The following is a 23035-nucleotide window of genomic DNA, read 5'->3' as shown; positions in this document are numbered from 1 at the left end:
TGGGTGTTTCTCCTCCCTTCAAGCTCCTTGTGTCACTGTAGAGCAAATAAAGAGCTCTGAGATCTTAGACAAAAAGCTGCGTTTCACTGTGGGTGAGGACTGGGAGACTTTAAGTGTCTGCCTGCAGTCTGTTCCCCTTAGCTGCCATTTGTGTGTGCAGACTTTGCAGTCACGTCTATCATTATGTATTTTCAGAACGGAGAAGCATCCTTGTTCGAGGTGAACATCCGCTATGTTGGAGGACTGTTGGCCACATACTACTTAACTGGAGAAGAGGTTGGTTTCTGCAGCTCTGCATGTCTCACACAGTCACCACTAATGAACTGAGAGGGTTCTCCAGCAGCTCTTCTCTGAGCATCAGAAGATCCCTCCATGAGAACAGGCCAAACCTGTCGTTTGTCTCAATATCAATATGCCACTAATGTTCTTTTAATTAAGTCTCACATAATTACCTTGCACACACTGTGCATGGCTCATTGGTAAATCTGTTCTCCTGTGGGCAATTCCAGCAAGACCCGTTTTCAGCTGGATACAGTGTTCCCTGGTGAAGTGCCATTTGCAGTCATCATTCTCTTTGCCCTTGTCTCTTTGTATTTTAAACATAGGCAGGATTTCATCAAGCATCATTCCAGATTCCACCTCAGACTAAGGAGGGCAACTGCTTAGTGGCAACTGCCCTGAACTCCTAAGTCAAAGTGCCCTGGGCTGCAGGGAAGGGACCTGCATCCTGCCAACAGAGTGCTGCAGCAACGCACCATGTTCCCTTGCCCAGCAGCTGTGGGTGTCACAGACCCATCATAGGGAAGCCACCCTGCAGTGGATGCTCCCGTTCTGGCTAGAGCCATTTCCCTTCTTTCTCTCCAGCCTGCAGAGGCCAGGGCTTAATGCCATAATCTGTTTTATAATGTGCCTGGCCTGCAATTCTACAACTGGCTGTAGAGAGATGAAGAGATTATTCCTTTGCTCTGGAAGTCTTAGGCAAGCAGAAACTCTGATTCAAGGGGGAGTTTTGTGAGTGAAGGAACTGGAAGACTGGTTCTTAAATGAGAGCTTATCTCCCATGCCAAGCAATGACCATGGCTGGGTGTTGTCCACCTTAATCGGATGGGATGGCTCACCACTGATCCGTGGAATCACAGGAGCAGCGCAATTACTTCCGTTGCATTTTAAATGAGTTCCAGGAATGGCTTCTTTCCATGATATCCCTCCAGGGAAAACTCTCAGAGACTCCAGTGCCCCAACTCAGGCCTCGTCTTGCTCACAACTTCAACAGGCTTCAGATTAACAGAGCAAAAAGAAACAGCATTAAAGCACAGAACTCCAGCAGTGACCTCTTGAGATGCAGTCAGCAGTGATGCTCAGCAGCCAGGGCAGTGCCTGGCCTATTCCCACTCAGGGTCACCACACTGAAAGGCAAACCTCATGTCCCACTCTCTTGCTTTCCCTTCTGAACCAAAGCCCCGTCTCCTTGGGAGCGGATCACAGGTCTGCAGCCCCACAGGAGAGCTCGGATTTCCCCAGTGCTGTATTTTTAGAGCAATAAATTCCTGCTTTCTGTGCACTCCTGTGAGAGCTCGGGCTGGTGGGGGGGGGCTTCATCTCCTGAGTCACTTAACAGGCTTCCCTTGATCAGAACTAATCTCTGGAGCAAAGATTGGTGCTTGTATCAGCTTGTGCCAAAATAATTGTGTGCTGCCTTTGTGCTGCAAGCCACCATAAGCTGTAACTCGATTTGAAAGCCCAAAACTGAGGCATCACAAATGGAAAAGGAGCAGCTTAGCCACGAAACCATGAATCCTTCCCGGAAAAGAGTTGCAAGTAAAAGATTGATTGTTGGAAACCACATTTTTTCCAACAGGAGATGACACAAGTGTTGTCAATCTAACAATGCTGCACCCTCGAAAGATGTCTTTGAATGCTAATTCAGTCATTTCACCTCCCTGTGTCCTCTGCCACCTTGGGAAAAGGGCGGAATTTGGCCCCAAAGAGTCCTCTTTGGATGAGTTCAGATCCCAGAGGTCTGCTGCTGAGGCACTGGGGTGTTCTGAGCTCTGCAGCTCTGACTGCGCTCAGCCAGGCTGAGGGTTTGGCAGGGGCTGGGCCAGCTCTAGGGGAGGTTTTTAGAGGACATTCAGGTAGATCCCAACATTCAGCAAGAGTTCTGGTTCGGGTCTGTCGTGCAGTGGAGCGAGGGCAGCAGCGTACCTGGAACGGCAGGCTCTTACAGTGCAGCAGGCGGAGGTTGTTATAATGTATGTGAAGGAACCCGGTGTGACTGGTGCTCACAAGCAGCCCATCACATACCGATCCTCTCTTCTTCTTTTAACAGGTCTTCAAGAGCAAAGCTTTGGAACTGGGAGAGAAGCTTCTGCCGGCTTTTAACACCCCCACGGGGATCCCGCGCGGCGTCATCAATTTGGGCAGGCAAGGCTCACGTCCCTCCCAGCGCATCGTTCTGGTTGTGGATGTTTGTAAAAGGCCAGGATTCAGGCAGGAGCAGCAGCAGCTCCTCAGAGGTGCCCCCCTCTAGTGCACATTCCTCCAGGTCATTTGTTTTGCCAACTCAAACCCCAGAGGTGCCTTGGCAGGGATTGCAGGGGACTCAAGTTAAACCCAGCTGTGTTTCAGTAACCTGGGGCTCTCTGCAGTTTCCTCCTCTACCTCTTGGCAGGGCTCCCTGCTGCAATAGCAGTTTCCTCACCCTCATCTGCTTTGGAAGGTGAAGTGTAGTCTGCACCCAGCACGCATGTAGCTCTGTATCTTTGCAGAGTGCCCAACAAGATGAGGGTGAATTTATCCATGTTTGGAAAACTTGGGAAAGGAACTGGCTGGGCCTGGCTGACAGGTTTGGTGCTAGAAAGGGGGGTACTGTACAGATCCTCCAGTTTTCTCCTTGCTGCCAGCACTCAGCCATTCTCCTTCACTGGGAGCCAGCACGTTTCATGTCAGGTAGGTGGTGGTGTCACGCTGGAGGGGAGCTTTGGGTCAGATACCTTGCTGAAGGTCTCTGAGCAGAGGCACACGAGGCAGCCAGAGCACCAGCCTCTCATTCATGCCAGCAGACAGTGTTCCCTGCCAGTGAGGGCTCGTTGGCTCCTTTTGATGCCTCCACACAAATCCCCCTGGGCAAAAGCTGCAGCTGAAGCGGAGGCAGTTGGAAATGGGGGTTAACCAAAGCCTTTCATCCTCACCTCTTGCAAAACTCCGAGCAGGAACCATGAGAATCATTCCTCATCTCTTAGCCCAGCTCTCCCGTTCCGTTCGTGTCTCTGTGCAGTGCAGGACTTTCAGGTGTTTGGCTCAAGCTGCTCCATTGCTCAGGTACCACTGACACCCTTCAGTTGTCTCGTCTGCACGTGAGCCTGGTGAAAAATGGAGCCACCGCGGCCACTTTAATTGTTGCTTTCACAGAAGAGACTTTCTGCTTCCTCTGTGGCTGATCAGGGCTCTGTGGCACAGAGAAACCTTTCACAGAAATGCCAAACCTCCCCTGCCCTTCCTGGAGACAATTGGAACAGACTCTGCCTGCCTGGGCATTCCCAGCATGTTTTGCTGGTGACCTTGACTAAGAGCAAAGCAAAGCAGCGCTGAGCCTGCAGTCAGAACCAATGTTACTGGCTTAAGCCCTGGCTTCAGGGCCATGAAACTGCTCTGAGGGCTCAGAGGATCGATTGCTCAGGAGCAAGGATGAAGTAGTCTGACTATTTCTACTGACTGCTACTCCTAAATCTGTAGTCTGACTGCTGCAGGCACATGATGAACAGCCAAAGGCTGTGAACCCAAAGGGGCAGGGAGCTACTCAGTGTGAGGTTGCATGCGGAGGTGGAAGCAGAGGAGAGCGAGGTGGTGCTGTGCACGCACACTGACCCCAATGTCAGGGCGAAACCAAAGCCCAGAAGGAATTCTCTCTCCAGTTCTACTTTCGCAAGGATGTGCTAATTCCAGAGAGCCCTCATCAACCCAGAAGGGGGGGAGCCTTGCCACGTGTGTAGGTTCTGGTGGTGTTGGCCCGGGGGGTGTTAAGAATGACAGCCAGAGATTTGAAACAAACAGAAGCTGGCATTAAGTCAATTCCTGCGTGGGTTTTGAGGCCCCAACTACCCCAACCCCCCAGCTCTTCCCAGAGCTAACTGCCTTTATCTCGTCCTATCACTTCACACCACCTTTTCCTCTCGTTTCCCCTTTCCGCTGATGTGCTTCCCTGTGGCCTCCTGTTTTCGCACAGGCACTGTATCATCTCACACAGGCTTGTTTTCCATCCTGCTGCTCCAACTGCCACGCTGTCTGCCAGGTGCTGGAGTACATTGTCTTCCCAAGCTGCTGCTCCGTGCTCCCTGCCTATGTGTTGCTGCACTGTGGTTGCTCTCCTGATGCCTCCCATTCTGGGTCCGTGATCCCTGCTTTCCTTCCCTTAAGCCCTCTACACCTCCAGATTTTTCTTCATCATCCTCTCCTGGTCTTTCTCTTGGTTTGGCTTTGGGTCTCTGTGAGGGAAGGAGATGATCCAACCCCGTTCAGCAGCTTCCAGGTCCTGCCTGTCTGACCCGGCTCAGAAGACAGCTTCTGTTTGTGAGGTGGTGTTTGTTAGAGTGTCCCTTCAGGGCAGTAAATAAAGGAAAAGTAATTGACTCCTTTAGATAGAACATGGTGGGATGGTTTCACACCCCCAGTGGCTGCCAGGTGGTGTCCAATGTGATATTAAAACCAGCATCAGCCTGGGCAGGCTGAAGGCTGCACGGGGAGGTTTGTGCCATAGGCGCTCCATGTTCCTGGGTACCAATTTCAGCTGCACACTGTGTTTTCAAATGAAAAGCTGGTGCTGCAGCCTCCTGACATTTCCCAGGAAGGCTGATGCTTGGCAGTGACTGAGCAATTGGAAACAGTGTGAACATATTGCTGATCTAATGGCTTTTTTTGTCTGGAGGCGAAACAAACAGCTCTGGACCTGAAATGGTTTTCCATAGATCACATGGAGGGGAAGCTTTTTTTTCCCCCCTCGGAAAGACCATTAGTTTTGGCCTCCTGTAAACAGCAGAAACCCTTTTCCTTCTCCCAGACACTTTTCAGGCGCCATCTAGTGCTACCCTCCCCATCACTGGAAACCTGTTCCCTCATCAGAGTCAGCTGCAAACAGAGATGTGAAAATCAAACCACTTCACTTCCGAGTCCTAAAACTGTGTCCTGCTGGGATGTGGTGCATGCTGCAGGCACATAGCGCAGGCAGGGTCTGTGCTGGGGGGACCTCAGGCTGGTTTTCTTGGCAGTGAAGGTTCTGTTTTCTCTCTCTGCAGCGGCATGAGTTGGAGCTGGGGCTGGGCATCTGCTGGGAGCAGCATCTTGGCAGAATTTGGTACCTTGCACTTGGAATTCCTGCACCTCTCGGAGCTCTCTGGCAACCCCGTGTTTGCAGAAAAGGCGAGTACTTCCCAACCTGGTCTTTAGTGAATTGGTCTCTTTATAGTGCTGGGTCCGTGCTGGAGCAGAGCAGCACTGTGGTCTGCCTGCCGCAGATGACATGGCAGCAAAGTGTTCCTTTTCCCCAGTACCAGTAGAGCTCACCAGAGGAGAAAGCTTCCAGAGTGGGACACGGGTTCAGAAACCTGTCTCCAGGCCTCAGAGCATCTCTGAGAAGGAGGCAGTGAGCTCCTGTTGGAGATCCTGCCACACCAAGAGGCCTTGGAAGGCAGCTGGCCCAGTGCTTCCTTTGGCTGTTCCCATTTGCTGCAGCCCCTTTGCCTGCCTCTCCATCACTTGCAGCCCCTGAGGAGACAAAGATGTCTTTTCCAGTGTCTGTTGTGTGAAATTGTAGAACAAACTCACTCAGACAAGGACACAGTCCAAATGAAACCATCTGTTGGATGAACAGATGAGAGAGGCTGTGAGGATAATTGTTAATTCTGATATCCTAATAGTAGTGCCTTGTACTTGCAGACCTCTTCACTCTAAATAGGCATTAAATGTACGCTCCAGCCAGCAAGAGTTCTGCTGAGGTTTCTTGTGTAGGCAAGGCCTGACAGTTGACATATTGGATTCCTTTTGTGGAACTTGTAACTGAAAATCTATTGATATTATACATTACCTTGAGCTTTTTTTTCCACAAGTGATCTTCTAGTGCATGTGAGAGCGACTTAATAAATATGCTGCTGGATACCAGCAAGCCATTGACTTGTGCCATTGACGTCCCTGAGGAGCCAGCTTCGAGGGAGACAAACTGTTCCAGTTAGAATCCAAATGCCCCCATGAGCCCAAATGAAAGGGGGCCTGTCCAGGGTGGGCTGAAAACAGGCAGTGGTTCTAGGAATGCCAATAAAAAGCTCAAAATGTGACTTTTCTAGGAAATGCCCAGTGCAGATCTGTCAGTTGTGAAACAAGAAGGGAATGTGAAGAAGAGACAGGAAGAGAAGGAAGAAGCTAGGAGACCAGAACGGAGAATAGGATGGAGTGTACGGAAAGCAGTAAGGGTGGGGTAAGCAAGAGGAATGTCACAGAGGAGTGAGCAGGAGAGGAAAGCAGAGGGTGAGGGAAAGCTAAGAAACCAGGGGAACTCTGTAGAGGAGATAAAAAAGGACTGGTGATTTGCAATACAGGAGACAGGCTGAAGATCCCTGAGGACAGTGATAATGACAGACTGCCCAGAGGAAGGGGGGAGCTGAGGAAAGACCAGTAAAGGAAACAGTGGTATGGAAAGAAAATGTGTGCAAAGGCAATGAAGGGTGGGGGAAGAAGATGAGCACTGGAATCACAAGGGCAAGAAGATGCTCTGTTAAAAAACTAGAACGGGATCCATGCTCTAGAGCCAAACTGTGGCATTTTGAGCCAGAGTCAAGCCTTTTCCCCAAGCTCATAAGCCCAGGGAGGGGTAAGGGCAGAATGTTTCTACTGGAGCCTGCTGAGCAGAGTGTGCCACAGGACATGTCCTCGCCTTCCTGCTGCCAGCCTCCGAGAGAACACAGAGGATGGTGTGGGCTCCATCTGCCCATCCCCTGGGAAGCTGCTTGAGAGGAGCAGATTAACTCATTAACTTGCAGCTTGGGACTGGTGTGATTTTAGCAGGAGTAGAGTCCATCTGTGTCTTTTATTCAAACATGTCATTACTGTGCCACGCTGCTGGACTCCCGTGAGTGCTCTGCAGCACGAGGACTTACTTGGAAGCACCAGCTTAAGTCTGCAGCCAGCTTTTAGTATACACATTCTCTAATTTGATAAAAGGTTTAGAGTATATTAGCTGCTCTGTAGGTTATAATAGAATATTTATGCTGCATACCATTTAACTTTGTCCCTTATGGGAAAGGCCTATTGGAGTTAATGGGGGTGAAGCCAAGGGAGGTTTTAGAGCTGTTCTAGTGTATTAAAGAAGCTGTCTGTTGTTGAAATTAAAAGCCCAAATTTCTCATGTTAAGTGACCACATGGTGAATTCAAGTAGTATGTGAGTCACTCACCCCTGCCACTGCTTTCCTTCGGATCACAATAAAAATCACATACCTTTCCACCCAGATCCCAAATCCTCAGGACTGCTTCTGCAGCACTGTGAGCGAGCTGTTGCCACTGCTTGCTGAACTGAACTGGGCCTTGCAGGGTTTGTAGGATCATCTCTAAAACCCCACAGAGCTGGACAAAGCTTGTGCTGAGGAGCCAAAGCTGCTTCTCCGTTGCAGAGCCTTGTCACAGGGCTCTGCCTGTGTGAGGACTCACAGGCTGCTGTGCCTGTTCAGCAGGGCCCAGCGCTGCAGAGCTCTCAGTGACACTGCAGGACCATTGGCTTCTTCAGCAGAGAAGTAACAGAGCTCTTGTCTCTCATCTCTCCTAGGTGATGAACATCCGCAAGGTCCTGAACAGAGTTGAGAAGCCACAGGGCCTCTATCCCAACTTCCTCAGCCCGGTGACAGGGAATTGGGTGCAGCGTAGGTATCACTGCGTTCACAGTCCTGCTGGGAGCGTTTCAGTCTTTGCATTGCTCTTTAGGAAGCAATAGTAACTGTCAGAGCAGCACGCCAAGAAAATGTCTTGTCAGGCAGCCTCTTATACATGTGATTAGATAACACAGCCCCATTTGTAAGATGCAATATAGTAATTGTACGCTTATTCCATCAGGCTTGTTTCCACCTGAGTGTCTCACCTCCAGAAAGAATTAGGGCCTTTCTTGCATGGGGGAGGATAATGGTACATGGTTCATCACACACATGTCAGAAAGCAGCACAGCTCTTTTAAGACCTCATCCTGCAGGCATCACATAGCCCACAGGCCTGCCTGGGAGTTGCATGTGTGGCTGTGAGCAGAAGCACAGTAAGATTTCCTTCCCGAGTGTGCTGCAGCAAGTAAGGAACCACCAGGAGAGGCAGAGGGCTTATGGAGCCTCACATCCCCTGAGGGTCTAGGGATGCATCCTCCTGTATGCATCCGTGTACCTCTTACCATGGTACCTCTGTGTGGTGCAGTTTGGTACAAGGGTACAACAAGGATGTATTCTCTCTTGTTGGGAACCCAGCACTGGCCAGCAGTGAAGACATGGGCATTGAATAGATGCTGTTCTGATACGAAAGAGGAGCGATAACTAGGAAGGCACTTGAAAAGAGCAAGGAAATGATAGAAGCAGTGTAACCAGGGGAAGGTTATTTACTTCCCTGCTCTACCCACACAGCCCCTTCCTTACCCAGAAAAGAGACTGTACTTCTCTTTTTGTGCCACCAAAGGGCAGAAGCTTGCCTTCTGGTAGGCACATGAAAGGCTACTTCTGCTGTTGTGCCCCACATCTCTGACCTCTCTGTTGGGGATTTGCTTGGTTTGGTTGCTGGATTTCCTGTTGCTCTGTCAAAGGAAAGAAAAGTCTTGGGTTTTTTTTGCAGAAGCTGTTTTTAACCTGTCCCTGGGTTATGTTTATCTTGTTGAAGCCGTTTTCTTCGAGTTACTGCATTATGTGGTGTTCTCCTGACTCTTGCACTGTTTGCTCTGCTCCAGCCCTTTCTAACTACTGTGCTAATGGCTCTGATTGTAGCTGACAGGCAGTTGCATGAGACAGAGTGGGAGCTCTAACCCTGAGCAAGCTCTGGCCTTTCACTGCCGCAGCAGTACCTCTAATGATAATTGACAGGGCTTGGCTTGAAAGGTGTCCCAACAAAGCATCTGAGTGGCTGCGGTTGTCCCATTAAACCAGAGCTGGCCTTTGGTGCCATGAGGAAAGAAAATAGGCTTCTGTGTTTGTCCCATTCATTGATGTTCAAAGTTATCCAGTCCCTTTGTAAGCAGTTCAGCTGCTCCTCCGCACTGCTCTCTGCAGAGTTGCTGCAGTATGTTCCGCTTGGAAAGCGAATCTCCTGCACCCTGAGGTGCCATTTTCCATGGGTTATTCCCAACCAGCAGCCACCCTTCACGTTTTACCAGACACAGCATTAGTTCTGCCTATTCAAGGGTGCTGAGAGCTCTCCTAGAGCTCCACGTCATGAGGGCAGCTCATGGGGCAGGCTGTTTGCAGCAGTGGTTCATGATAGAGCCTTGCGGTCTGAATCAGCCTCTTCTGCATGTCCAGTGGTGAGAAAGAGATTAGGACCGAAGCAGGGAGGCAGCTGCAGCCTGTCACAGAGATGTCCCCTGTAGGTGCCAAGCTCTCATTTTCTCTCTTGTCATTAAAGCTCTTTGCAGGAAGCAGTTTTTCTTGGAATTGCTGTGATTTTCTTAAAAGGTGTATCTTTGACCTGCCTGAATGAGCACATCTTGCAATGAAGAGGCAGTGCTGCGCCTCTCCCGAGTGCAGTCCTTACCTGGAGAGAACTAAAGCACAGTCCCCTGATGCAATCAAGAGTTTGATTATGCAGTGCCTTGGAGGCAAATGCTGGCAAAGCTGGTGCCATATGGAAAACAATTATGTACCAGAGCTCCTGCTTTGGTGCTTTTATGAATGACACGCTCAGGATCACAGAGCTGCTCTGTAAAGACAGGCTGTGCAGGCCGTGTTTGCAAATAGTCTGTCCTCTGTTTTGTTGAATTCATGTGTCTAATCTCGTTGTTTTGCTTTGGATTATTCCTGGATCATTGGGCACACTGTATCAGCAATATTTGCTCTCCAGGTCAGGATGTCATGGCTGTTGATCACTTCTTTTGCTAGGATTTAGCATTTAGGATAAGTCTCAGGATGTCATGAATGTACAAAGGTAGGGAAAACACAAATCTGACCAGCTAACTCCAAACCCTGCTGCATCTGCTTCATTGGCAACGAGGACGCACACCAAGAGGTGGACACTGTTCCTTAGCAGGGATGGTTCAGTCCGGGGTGGGTAATTTGTCTTGCTCTTCTAAAAAGGGGCGAACTTGGCTGCTTGGAGGAATGGATGCTGCCTTTCCCCCTGTGGTACAATTTGCAGACACACTGCAGCCAGCCTTTCACCCAGGCAGGATCCTGCCGCTGCCATCCCCATTTCACAGTGCAGTTCTTCAGCATCCTCCTGTAAGGTCACAGCTCCGTGTGCTCAGAGCCGATCGCCTTGAAAAGCTCTGCAGAAGGAAATATTCAGTGCACATCCTCGGACCTGACTTTATCATTTTAATATGCCGACAGCCCCAGCCTTCCCCAGGGCACTGAGTCCCACCGTGAGCCAGGAATACAAATGGCATGATGGAGAGGTCCCTACAGCAGCCCCTTGCTGGCAGCTCTGTGTGATCCAGCATGCTTTTTCCCTTTCCTGAGGCAGGGAGGCAGAACCCAGTGGCTTCATATAAGTAGAGATCTATCAATACCTGCCATTGCTTTTGGTTTATGAGGCTGGGATTTATGATGATTGCTTCATAAATAAGAAGCATCTTCAAGTTGCAGTATAAATAAGTTGCAAAGTTAAGACCTCTGCATAGTTTTGGTACGGGATACTGATGCTTTGTAGAATGGCAGAACATTTTTCTTCTGATTGCACTTTCCATCTTTCTTGCTTTTTGAAAAAGAAATGCTGCAAGCTCTCCCCAGGAAACTGGAAAGAAGATGGAGAGAACAAGGGCATTAAACAAGACATGGTTGGTTGTTCTTTGTAAAGCAGCTGCTCACTGTATATCATGAAGCTGAAGTTCTCTTCTGGCTTTCCCACTACAGATCACGTCTCCATTGGGGGGCTTGGGGACAGCTTTTATGAATATCTCATCAAATCTTGGCTGATGTCGGACAAGAAAGACTCTGAAGCTAAAAAGATGTATGATGATGCACTAGAGGTAAGGAGCAAATTGCTGCTCTATATTTTGGGGGAGGAGGACATTGGTTGTCAGACTGTTTCAGGCAAAAAATATCCCAGATCTTTGGGTTCTGTGGTATTTACTCCACTCCTTTCCACTAAGTAAATACTTAATAAGCGACTTACTGTCCACTATGTATCTCAAAATCCTGGTTTTCATCCCTTTAGGCAATAGAAAAGCATTTGGTCAAAAAGTCAGCTGGAGGATTGACCTACATCGCTGAGTGGAGGGGTGGTGTCTTGGATCACAAAATGGGCCACCTGGCTTGTTTCTCTGGGGGTATGATAGCCCTTGGAGCTGAACACGCTGGAGAAGAGAGGAAGCAACATTACATGGATCTCGCTGCAGAGATAACAAGCACATGTCATGAGTCTTATGCACGCTCAGGTAAACCTGTGCACTGCCTGGAAAGTATTAGTAAGGGGTCACCTACAGCCTTAGGAGGCTCAGCTTTGGTGTGGCAGAGGTTTGCATCCCTGTGTGTGATTTTCACTTGTCTTTTCTGGGCTATCTAGAAGAGAAAGCAATGTGGTTTACAGCTGGAGCAGAGGGACAGGCAGATGGGAGCTCCTGTGGCAGAGCTGGGAAGACAACCCACAGCTTAGTCCCACCCCCAAGTCGCAGAACTGGCTTTCTCCCAGCTAGACTGTAGTTTGAGTCTATCTTTTCACATCCCTTCGCAGACAAAAAGGGGAGCTTAACAGATTAATTGCAAAGCATCCCACTCGATGGAGCAGAGCAGCTGAGAAGCCCAGCAGCAGAGTGTGGGAGGCCTGCAGCTGCTGGTAGGAACAAAACAAATGAAGTCTCTGCTGCTGTTGAAGAGAGGCTGGCTAAATCTTGCTCCTTCCCAAGGCCTGGAAAATTAGTTTCAGCACCCAGTGTGCTTATCAGGGAGGGCTTTGGGTGAGCAGTGACCTGATGAATGAGAGTCTGGGTTATTCTGTGCCTGCAGGGCTTTCAGCAAGAGGGGCTTGCTTTGGACACCACTCCTTCCTTTGTAGGCATCTCTGTAGCTCTTCTGAGACTGCAGGCAGCAAAGCAGCACTCTGCTTTCTTGGACCTTGTCAAGCACAGGTCTGTCTGCTCAAACTGTTCCCAAAGGTTGTTTCACACCTTCACCACATCAGCAAGCCCATGCTGGCAGCCAGTGTCCAGCACGTTTGCCCAATGAACTTCAAGCTAACCTGAAATGTTCACAAATAACTCTCCTTTTCCCCCCAGCGCTTCCAGAACTCAACCAAGTCACCCAAACTAATAACCCCCTGGTTGTGAGTGCCTGGAGCCAATTTTCACCTTCAGCAATACCCATCAGCATAGAAAGGACGGTAGCAATCTGCCCACACTGGTGACGGTGCTGTCACTTCAGCAAGCTCATTGATTTACAGAGAATGCTTGTGCATGTCACCCTGGCTCTCAGCAGATGGCCCAGCACTGTTAGATCCCTGTGCCCGGGGGAAGGTGTGCAGCACAGCTGGAGAAAGAAAATGACTCCCTGAAACACGACCACACATGGGACCAGCAGGAGAAACCTTGTGGCATGAACACAGTCATAGAGTCACAGATTGGTTTGGATTAGAAAGGATCTTAAGATCATCAAGTTCCAGCCCCCAGCTTTGGGAAGGGATGCCTCACACCAGACCATGTCGCCCAAGGCTCTGACCAACCTGGCCTTGAACACTGCCAGGGATGGAGCATTTACTGCTTCTTAGGGCAGCCTGTGCCAGGGCCTCACCACCCTCATGATCAACCTCTGTGCTCAGTTTCCCTGGTTTTTGAACACAGAGAGGGTTGGTGTTGGAAGTAGGGATCAGAGTGCTAGCCAGTGCTTGCAAGAGGTTGAGATGCTCATGTAAGGGAAACTCCAAAAGACCCAGGTACTCTGAATGTGTTACTTACAAACTCCCAGTGAAATCAATGAAGCCTTCCCCATCATCCTGATGTCTTCCTTCTCAAAGAGGCTGCTTGTGGACCAGAGGAAAGGCAGAAGAAGTGATTGCAGGTCCCAGATACCACTTCTTACAGCCCCCTTGCTGCAGTGCAGGTGGAACAGCTCAGTCTGGTGGACAGATAATTGTGAGGCAATTCCTAGGAGCAAATACCAGCCCAGCAAAAGTGCTAGGCCATGGGGTAGATTTGTGCCTGCCCTCTGCATGCTCAAATCTGCCCCAAGTTTGTGTTTTTTCCCACCCTCAGAAACACTTCACCCTCACCTGGATAGTACCACAGCATGAGCAACGCCTCGAGCAGCAGTGGGCACAGCTTGTGCACTCTGTGGAGCTGCCCCTGTTTTGACATCAGCGTGAGGTTGATCTGATAGACAAGCACGACTGCTCTGCTCATGCAAGCCTTAAGGACACATTGGCAGGCTGAGCAGTATAAAAGCACGTGGAGAGTCTGTTTCCTTCTGCTCAAAATGATTATTGCATGTGTGTGATTTTTGTCCAGATACCAAACTGGGCCCCGAAGCCTTTCGCTTTGATGCTGGAACTGAAGCCATGGCAACCAGACTCAGCGAGCGCTACTACATCCTGCGGCCAGAGGTGGTGGAAAGCTACATGTACATGTGGCGGCTGACACACGATCCCAAGTACAGGCAGTGGGGCTGGGAGGTTGTGAAGGTATGGCTGGAATAACGCTTCCAGGCTGCTGCATTCTTACACAGCTCTTTCCTTTGGAGAGAAAAGAGCAGACTCTCAGTTGTGTTGAGCGCTAAGACACATTAGCCGTGCGGCAGGAATGCACAAAACAGCTCGATGTAGTGCGGTGTCTGTTGATCATTGTGAGTGTTTTCTTCTCCCTTTCGGGCTACACTAAAAACAGTCAATCAGAACAGTGGAGGTTTATGGAGAGGAGTGCTGCAGACAGCAAAACCTGCTATTAATGAAACAGCCCTCTGCACAAAGGAGTCAATGTACTATCTGCAGTATCTAGGCTGCTCAGAACCATGGGTTTGTAATGGGCCAGGAAACCTGCCTTTGCCCTGGCTTCTGTCTTCTTCCCACAAAGACCTCCGAGCCAGAAAGTCCCTCACCTCTTTCTAGCTCATGCAATAGCCTGTTAGCCCCTGCCCACATCCTAGCAGGAGCTGCATTTCAGTGGCACAGCTGTCATTTGTCTTCTTCCTGGAAAAGAGCCTCCACAAGCAGCAAGTTACCACTTGAGATCTGGTTGTGCTATTTCTGTAACATCAAGGTCAATCAATCAACTAACTTAGGTGGTTGATGTTTCTCTTGCTATTTCATTAGAACCAACTTTATTTCCAGAGTCTGGAGTAATCACTACACTCCTAGTGAGAGACAGAGCCTACTGTAATCCCAGAATTTGATTTGTAAAGCTGACTTGTAATGGACCTGATGATGATTAATGAGTTCCTACTCCATGCTGTTGTGTGTTACTGAGATTTCTTTTCCTTTCGCAGGCCCTGGAAAAGCATTGTAGAGTAGAAGCTGGTTTCTCTGGCATCCGAGATGTTTATACCACAACCCCGACCCATGACAACATGCAACAGAGTTTTTTCCTCGCAGAGACTCTGAAGTAAGTCCAGTGTCACAGAGACCTTTCAGAGTAGCATAATTCCTGCAGCATCAACACTCGTCTGCTTAATTAGTCTCTAATAATAAGGGGGAAGTCTTACTCTCTGTGGGGAAAACTGGGCAAGGCTGTGGGTGCTGCAAAGCTTTGGTAGTTTCCTCCTGTAGCACTACTGCTGTCATTGGCACTCTCAAGGTTTTTGCTCATGTGGGGGATTTAAAGGACTCTTCCTGTGATTTATTGCTGTTCTAAGTGGGAGGCTCTGACTGCTGAGCTCCCTTGCATTTAGCTAAGAGACAGCATGTCTCCTCTGCCAGGCTGATGCCCTGTATACAGAGATATGACTGTGGCCTGAATTTGCTGCCCCTTGGTGCAGAGCTGCCTTTCACAGGTAACATGAGCCAATGTTGTTGCTGATCACAGATGCCCTCCCCATTGTTCCACCTTTGCACCAGGGCTGGTAATTTCAAGCAGGAGAGCCCGGCAGGGAGTGAGGGAACGTGTTACCATAAACTGTGGCAGCTGAGGCCAGTGGCAGCCCCCATCACAGTCCTGGTGCCAGTGCTTGTGTGTGCCTGGAGTCCCACTCGCGTTTCCTTCCATCTCCCTCCCGGCTCCAGGTACCTCTATCTTCTGTTCTGTGAAGATGACGTGCTGTCTCTGGACGACTGGGTGTTCAACACAGAGGCTCACCCCCTGCCAGTCAACCACACGAACTTTAAAGCAAGCGTGCAGCAGTGAGGCCACTGCCCAGGCCCTGCTGCTGCGGCCTCGGCGCGTTACAGCTTTTCCTTTCCATTAAAGGAATTTGCATTGTTCCTGAAATGGTATTTTGGGGCATAGTCCAATTCCGGACAGTATTGTATGGGGAAGATGAAACCATGATGTAAGCACCTTCTTTTCCTCTGTGAGGAGCAATATTAGCCTGATACTGAGATGTTTATTCTGGGCCATATTGTACACAGTTCATAGACATTCCTTTATACAGAGAATTTATATGAAATCCACTGACTTTGCTTTATAGTGGCCAAAGGACTGGAAGTTTGCCATAAAATAGACTTCACACACACACAAACATCCTCCTTTCGTTTCTCAGTTTCATTCTTGCCTTTTATATACTCCTGGATTGATCACCTTTGTAATGAACAGTTGCCAATATACGGTGCTTCCTAGGCACTTAGAAAGGGCAGGACAGGAGCATGAGGAAGGGGAGATGCTCTTTATGTGGGAGAGCAGGTGGAGCGCATGGAGCTCCATGCTGACTGTGAGCTTATGGGTTAGGATTGAAGAGAAGACATACAAGTGACATTATAATGGGTGTCTGCTATAGGCCACCTGACCAGAAAGAGCTCACTGATCAGCAAGACAGGGAACCTGATTACATAGGACATGGAAACAGTTGAAATACCAAATGTCACCTTTGTCTCAGTCTTCACTAGCAAGACTTGTCTTCAGGAATCACAGGTTCCATAGACCAGGGGGAAAGGCTGGAGCAAAGATGTACCTTTGGTGGAAGAGGATCAGGTCATGGAATACTTAAGCCAACTGGACATAGATAAGTCCATGGGCCTTGAGGGAATGCACCCACAAGTGCTGAGAGAGCTGGCAGATGTCACTGTCTCAATAATCTTTGATTGACCATGGCAACTGGGAGAAGTGCTCAAAGACTGGAGTAAAGCAAATGTTCCTCCTGTCAACAGGAAGGGCAAGGAGGAAGACCCAAAGAGCCATACGCTCATGAGGCTCACCTCAGTCCCGGAGAAGGCGACATTATCCTGGAAACCATTTCCAGGCACAGGAACAACAAACTATTCCTCAGGAGTAGCCAGCAGGGCTTCACCAAGGGGAATCGGGCTTAGTCAACTTGCTAAACTTCTATGCTGAAATGACTGGCCTGGTAGATGAGGGGAGAGCAGCAGACAGAGTCTTCCTGGACACTGTCAAAGGAGATCATCATAGACAAGTTGTTGATCTATAGGCTGAGCAGCCAGTGAGGTGGGTTGAAAACTGGCTGATGGTTGGGCATAGAGGTGGTGATCAGTGGCACAACGTCTGTTAGAGGCCAGTAGCTAGCAGAGTATCACAGGGATCAATACTGGTCCAGTCCTGGTTAATGTCTTCATTAATGATCTGGATAATGAGGCAGAGTGTACCCTCAACACGTTTGGTGATGACATAAAACTAGGAGGGGTGGCTGATAGACCAGAGGGTCGTGCTGCCATCCAGAGGGACCTCAACAGGCCGGAGAAATGGGCTGGTAAGAACCTCATGAAGTTCAGTAAGCAGAAGTGCAGAGTCCTGTACCTGGGAAGGAACAAGCCCATGCTCCAGCATGTGCTAGAAAGCATCTTGGCAGAAAAGGACCTGGGGGTCCTGTGGACACCAGGTTGACCATGAGCCAGCAATGGGCCCTTACTGCAAAGAAGGCCAGTGGTATCCTGGGCTGCATTAGCCCCAAAGCATTGCCAGCAGGGCGAGGGAGGTGATCTTTCTCTGCTCGGCCCTGGTAAGGCCACAACTGGAGTGCTGTGTCCAGTTCTGGGCTCCTCAGTACAAGAGAGACATGGACATAGTGCAGTGAGTGCAACAAAGGGCCACAACAATCATTAAGGGACTGGAACATCTCTCCTACGAGGAAAAGCTGAGAGCTGGGACAGTTTACCCTGCAGAAGGCTCAGGGGGGAATCTTTTATATATACATGCATTAGGAGGGAGGGTGCAAAGAGGATGGAGCCAGGCTCTTCCCAGTGGTGCCCAGTGACAGGACCAGCACAAACTGAAACACAGGGGAGTCCTGAACATCAGGAAACGCTTCCTGTACTGTGCTGGTGACTGAGCACTGCACAGGCTGCCCAGGGGGCTCTGGGTGGCCGTGCTTGAGCAAGGGGTTGAACCAGATGCCCCAGAGGCTCCTGCCAACCTCACCCATCCTGTGATTCTGTGGTGTCAAAGCTGTAACTAAATCAAAAGCTGTCTGCAGAGTTCTTGATTCTAACGTATTTTTGTATACTTCTTCTGTGCTCTTAAAACACATTTCGCACACGTGACATCTCATTTCACTGCCCTTCATCGGTTTTGTGTTTTTCTACTTTCATTTGGAACTAAATGTTATGAGTCACTTGTAATAATTTCACTGCTGTAATAGTCAAATCTGTGAAACAAAATAAAGTCTTGTAACATAAAAAGCATGTTTGGGTTGATCCTCTGTCAAGCCATCTGGCAGAGACCTGCTACATCATGCTTGGAATAACTAGGTGACAATACTGCTTGATTTCAAGAGTATTTCACAATAGATGTTGATTTCCTGAGTACTGTAGCCAGTGTGTGTGGACAGCAATTCCCATCTGCACCAGCTCTCTTAAACTGCTTCTTCCCCATCTGATAGGGGTTAGCAGAAGCTCTACTAAATGTCTCGTTTTTCTAGCACAAATAAATAATCCCCAGCCAAGTTTGCGCTTCCGTGTGCGTTGTTTCTGGAATGAAGTAACACAAGGAAAGGAAAGGGAAAAGCCCGAAGCCAGGTTGTTCCATGCCTCAGGCCCTGAGCCAGCGTTCAGCCCGTGCGTCCTCTGAGCGGGACGAGTGTGCAGGAATGCTCACGCACAGCTCCTGCTCCAGTTTTGAGTACCTGCTTCACGCTTCTTGCACCAAGGGCTGGATCTGGGATCTGGAATCGGCCTCCTCCCTCCCAGCAGCCGTTCCTCTGGTCGCTGCAAAGCTGCACGGCCCTTGGTGAAGGGTTCTGTGCCTTCTCTCGCTAACTGCTTCATCCAGCAACTTGGGAAGAGAAAGTTGCTTTGAGCAAGCTCGAAAAACAAAAGATGTGTTTCTGAATTCATGCCTGTGTAATTCCCCAAGAGAAATACAGTTGTCAGATGGGGACTTAGCATTATCCCAGGGATAAAGCTGCTGGCTGGTAAGCTTGGCCTAGAGGAATGGGGTTTGGTAAATAAACATCTTGGGAGTGAGTTACCGGAGAGATTTGGATACCAGGAAGCTGGTTTAGCTCAGAGGGGTTTTATAATGGATTAAGGGAATTCCATAAATAAAAATGTCCTGCTCTTGGAGTAACTCAAAGCTCTTTGCCTGGCAAAATGTAAATCCCCAAAATAAATAGCATGGTTCTAGTTTCCTTTAGAAATAGATCCTTGGTATTATATGAAAACTCGCTGCTCGTTTTCTCTTCCACACAAGTGAGCAAGAAGAGTATTTGTAAAGTCACATCCACACACTGCTGAAGGAGAGCTGCTGCTTCCTGCGCCTCAGTGGCTGCATCACAAACAGGGAGGGGGTTCAGCTGCCTGGTGATGTAAATCTTACTGATAAATTTGCTCACCAAGACACTTGTATGGGGCTTAGCACCAGCCACAGCAACAGCTTTGTGTTGCAAACAGCCATGCTTGGAAATTGCTGCTCTTCCACACCACAATCCTGCAACTATTTCTGCCTGTGTTCACAGATACCCACAGTTAAAGCCCTGAGGCCAGCGGATTAATTGCAGGCACCAAGTTAAGCATGCATGTGTTTAGCAGGAATGAAGATTCATCCCAAGGATCAGCTTTGTTCCAAGGACTGGCGCTGGTCCACAACTGGGATTTTCTGTCCTATGACAACGGAAGTAGCAGGGATGTTTCCCCCACTAGTGTGTTGAAAAGCTGATGCTCTTGCCTTGCTCCTCTGCACACTTGAGCCTTGGCTGGATGCTCTTCCTCAAGCAGAGCCCTCAGCTCTGGGAGCTCTGTGTGCGGAAGCAGGTTCTGGGATGCCCCCTCTCATCTTCCACCTACCTTGTGTCCTTCCTGCTCGGTGGGGTGGTGGGATGTCTGCATCCAGATGGACGATGCACATCTTTGTCTTCAGACTTGGAGTAGGTAAAGAAATGGGGTATTATGTTGAACCAGAGGTTTGGTTTTAAATGTCTAATGGAAAGGACCTGGGAAGATGTGTGTGCCTGAGCTGCTTTCCTGCCTTTCAGTCTCACGCATGTGGGACATCAGTAGGAATGCTGCTCTTAATTTACAGTGGGTTTTTTTACTTCGGAGTTTCCTTACCAGGAAATGCGACGGGCCTACATGATTTCCCGTTTCCCCTGTTACACTCACATTCAGAAGCGGTGGTTTCTCATGTTAAGTTTCACCATCAGAACATGTGGCCTTATTTATGTCGGCAGGAATTTCTTGTAAATGAAGTTCTAATGAGAAAGTTGCATCAGTCAGAGAGATGAAAGCTCCTATGGCTTGTAGAACGCCTTAGCTGTTGTCACCGCCCATACAAGGAGGGAAGACAAAACCATGCAGAAAACAAATGCATCTTTTTGTAAGCCACACTTCATTTTTACAGCGTTATTCAATTCCCTTGGAAGGCTTTCAGTGCAATTGGTTATTGAATTCAAAAGCCTGGCAGCCATGGGATTTTTCCACATACATTTTGATCTGCTCTATTTATCTGATTGTTCCACATGTGATGCACCGAGCGCTGGCTCCCAGTGGCAGCACTTTCAAAGTGTCAGCAGTTACTTCTGATCACGTTTGGGTCTTTGGCTTCATTCCCTGGGGAGCCTCAAGCAGGTACTGTGCTGTAATTAGGAATCCTCTCAATAAACCACCCCTGCATTGTAATTGCTTTTGTTTAGTGAGAGCCGGTGAGTGTCAGAACTGCAAGTGACCCACCAGGTTGGACTGCTTCCAATTGGAAAAGGAAAGGCCAAGGGGGAGTTAGAAATTCAGGCCCATGGGAACTGGGTAGGCATTGGCTCTTGCTCTTCAACTAAATGGTCTACTTCGAAATGTCTCAATCAAACTGCATTTCACTCTGCAGCCTTTGCTGGCCATTCTTTCCCAGGATGAACTGTACGCTTCCCATGGCTGTGAAGCTTGGCACAGTGCATCCCGGAGCAGGATTCAAACTCCTATTCTACAGTAAACACACCTCTCATTTTCTTGTTCCCTTCAAAAAGCCCATGTGAAAGCGGACTTGAATACTCCTTTTTTCTTACTTCTTCCAGGGGTGATCCTGGTTTGGGTTTGGCTCAGTCTGATTGGGATTTGCTTCCTCCAGGGGGGGAAAGGGGAGATCTGTTTCCAGGTGCTTTCTCAATCTGTGCATAGAGCTCACATTTTAATGCCATCTTCCATTACACCATGACGGCTCTGACTTTCAAACGGGCTGTGGTTTCAGGCTATGGGAATAGGCTATCAATTTAAACAGTTCCTCTGCTCTGGAATGTGGAGTTACTGCATGGACTTTCCATATGGAAAACCCATCCCACTACGGCAAAAAAAGTCAGTCCAAGTTTTTCGTCCCTGCTAGGGATCTGTCAGTATCTTTCCTACGTTCAGCCAGGCTCTTTCCCTGCTGGCAAAGGGGAAATCTGGGATAGTTCTTCCTGCTGGGTGCATTTTCTTGGTTCTTTCTCTACCACAAGGATTTCCTTTGATACAGGTGTGCCTGAACGGGCCACATGGCAGATGTCTGGGTACTTAAAATGCTTCGTGAGCAGTGTAACCCATCATCTCGGGAACCAGCAGTGTAGAGCCAGGAGCTGTTGGGTTCATTCTCTTTTGAGGAGAGTTAGTTCCCAGTGGATGCCCTGAAGTACTTCACCTTGTGTCTTTCATTCTTTTTCCTAGCAAATAATTCATCCATTTGTCATCTTTATGTGGTCGCTGATGACACTGGAAATGATTCAGATGTAAAACAAGCCCCGCTGCTTCTCTTCTAAATGATATCATCTTGGCTCTGCCAGCCACCCTGTCAGGTCTCCTTCTTCATACAGGTGTCTGCGGGCTTGGTCAACTCATCTCACCTCTTGCGCTCACTCCAGACACGCAAGTACATTTATCCTGTTTCAAAGCTATCTCATCCTGTTACATTTTGTGCTCTAAAGGTACTTGCTAGGTTATTTGAGGTAAGCAGCCGCTCTCCACACCTCGCTGCCCAACCTAATGAGTCCGGCAAGTTTTAAAGCACATCTGCTTAAAGTGCTTTGAGTGCTTAACTCATTCACACCCATCTCTGCTGCCAGACACTATTTCAATGTTCTGCTAATTCAGTTCTTCCCATCTCCTCCCCATGGCTCAAGCACCAGTTCTTTGATGGATGGGGAGGTGGAGGGCAAAGAGCGGTGGCAGTTTCATGAACGTTTTCTTCTGTGCTGGAGCCGGCAGAAGGAACCTTCTCCTTCCTCCATGGGCTGTGTAGATGTATGACACTGACCTGAGTTACAAATAACCTGTTCCTGGGCTCCCCAGTCTGGTCCATTGCGTTGCACCATCACTGCAGGAGAAACACCAGGGGCTGTGTGAGGATCTATGGCAGGGAAAGGAACAGTACCCAAGGAGAAGGCTGTGCCTCACCTTCACTGCCCAAGCCCTGTTCCCTCCAGTCTGGCTTGCTGGCAAGATCTTCCCACCTTCCAGCTTGCTCTGCCTAGTATTAGCAGCCTCTTCCTCCTTGCTTGATGCAGCTGCCACAGCCCTCTTAATGGCTTGGTCATGCTCCCCTCATCTCCAACCAGAACCCTCTTTAAACCTAAAACAAAACTGATTAGGCAGGCTTAGGAAACAGCCAAAGCTTCAAAGGATTAACCGCTAAAGCTTCCTGCTACCCTTGGAGAGATCAAACACTGGATGCTGTTAGCCCTACAGCAGCAGCAAATGGTACTAAATCTGCCGCAGCAATCAGGGGATTTCCGTGGCGGAGAAGCTTGCAGGAGGAGCAGGGGCTGAGCTGTGAGATTACAATGACTAACCTGGATCTCTTGGCCAAGCCACCGCTCCGGGGCAACGAGACAACCGTGCAGAAGAACCTGGAAGGCACAAAGAACACGGGGAGGGTGGAAAAGTTCAGGCTGGGGTGTTGTAAAGGACAGGAGAAATGGTTCAAATTGTGGGGTGATGGCAGCAGTGGCTCAGAACTTGGGGATCACAACGTGGTGCCAGGAGGATGGGGCTCGGGCATGGCTGTAGATGGGCACCATCACCCCATGGCTGCAACATCCATCCCAGCCCCTGACTGCCATCCCTATCCCTGCCATCCATCCCTTCTGGGGCTAAACTGCAGCGGCCAGGTGAAGGGGAGCAAACACCGACACGATGTACATTTGCAAAAAGCTCTGTTTATTGCTTACAAGGCTGCTCTTAATATACTGCTTTAAGCTTCCTTATACGCGATCACGCACTACTTGATTGGCTGCCTCGCTTCGTCCATGAAGTGTTCACGTGCCGCTATTCCTTTTCTGATTGGCCCTAGGTGTTTGCGTTAGCTTGGCATTATATCCTGTTTTGTGGTTAC

At 49.2% G+C, this 23035-nt stretch overlaps 1 protein-coding gene across 1 annotated transcript in view; it reads left to right on the top strand.

Moving 5' to 3' along the window:
- Positions 1 to 15568, top strand: part of MAN1C1 (mannosidase alpha class 1C member 1) — a 57249-nt gene extending 41681 nt beyond the window's left edge. The window contains exons 4-12 of the mRNA XM_062632759.1: positions 196 to 276; positions 2330 to 2424; positions 5292 to 5415; positions 7809 to 7902; positions 11073 to 11188; positions 11377 to 11596; positions 13658 to 13830; positions 14631 to 14746; positions 15364 to 15568. Coding sequence (XP_062488743.1) covers positions 196 to 276; positions 2330 to 2424; positions 5292 to 5415; positions 7809 to 7902; positions 11073 to 11188; positions 11377 to 11596; positions 13658 to 13830; positions 14631 to 14746; positions 15364 to 15484 — 1140 coding nt within the window. The 3' untranslated portion in view covers positions 15485 to 15568. The remainder of the gene's footprint in view (positions 1 to 195; positions 277 to 2329; positions 2425 to 5291; positions 5416 to 7808; positions 7903 to 11072; positions 11189 to 11376; positions 11597 to 13657; positions 13831 to 14630; positions 14747 to 15363) is intronic.
- Positions 15569 to 23035: the final 7467 nt, after the last annotated feature.

The sequence above is a fragment of the Pezoporus occidentalis genome, unplaced genomic scaffold, assembly GCF_034315485.1.
Source record: "Pezoporus occidentalis ecotype Australia unplaced genomic scaffold, CSIRO_AGI_Poc_V1 ctg397, whole genome shotgun sequence".
In the NCBI taxonomy this organism is placed as follows: Eukaryota; Metazoa; Chordata; class Aves; order Psittaciformes; family Psittacidae; genus Pezoporus; species Pezoporus occidentalis.
The sequence above is the reverse complement of the archived record's forward strand: the minus strand, read 5'-3'. Positions and strand labels throughout refer to the sequence as shown.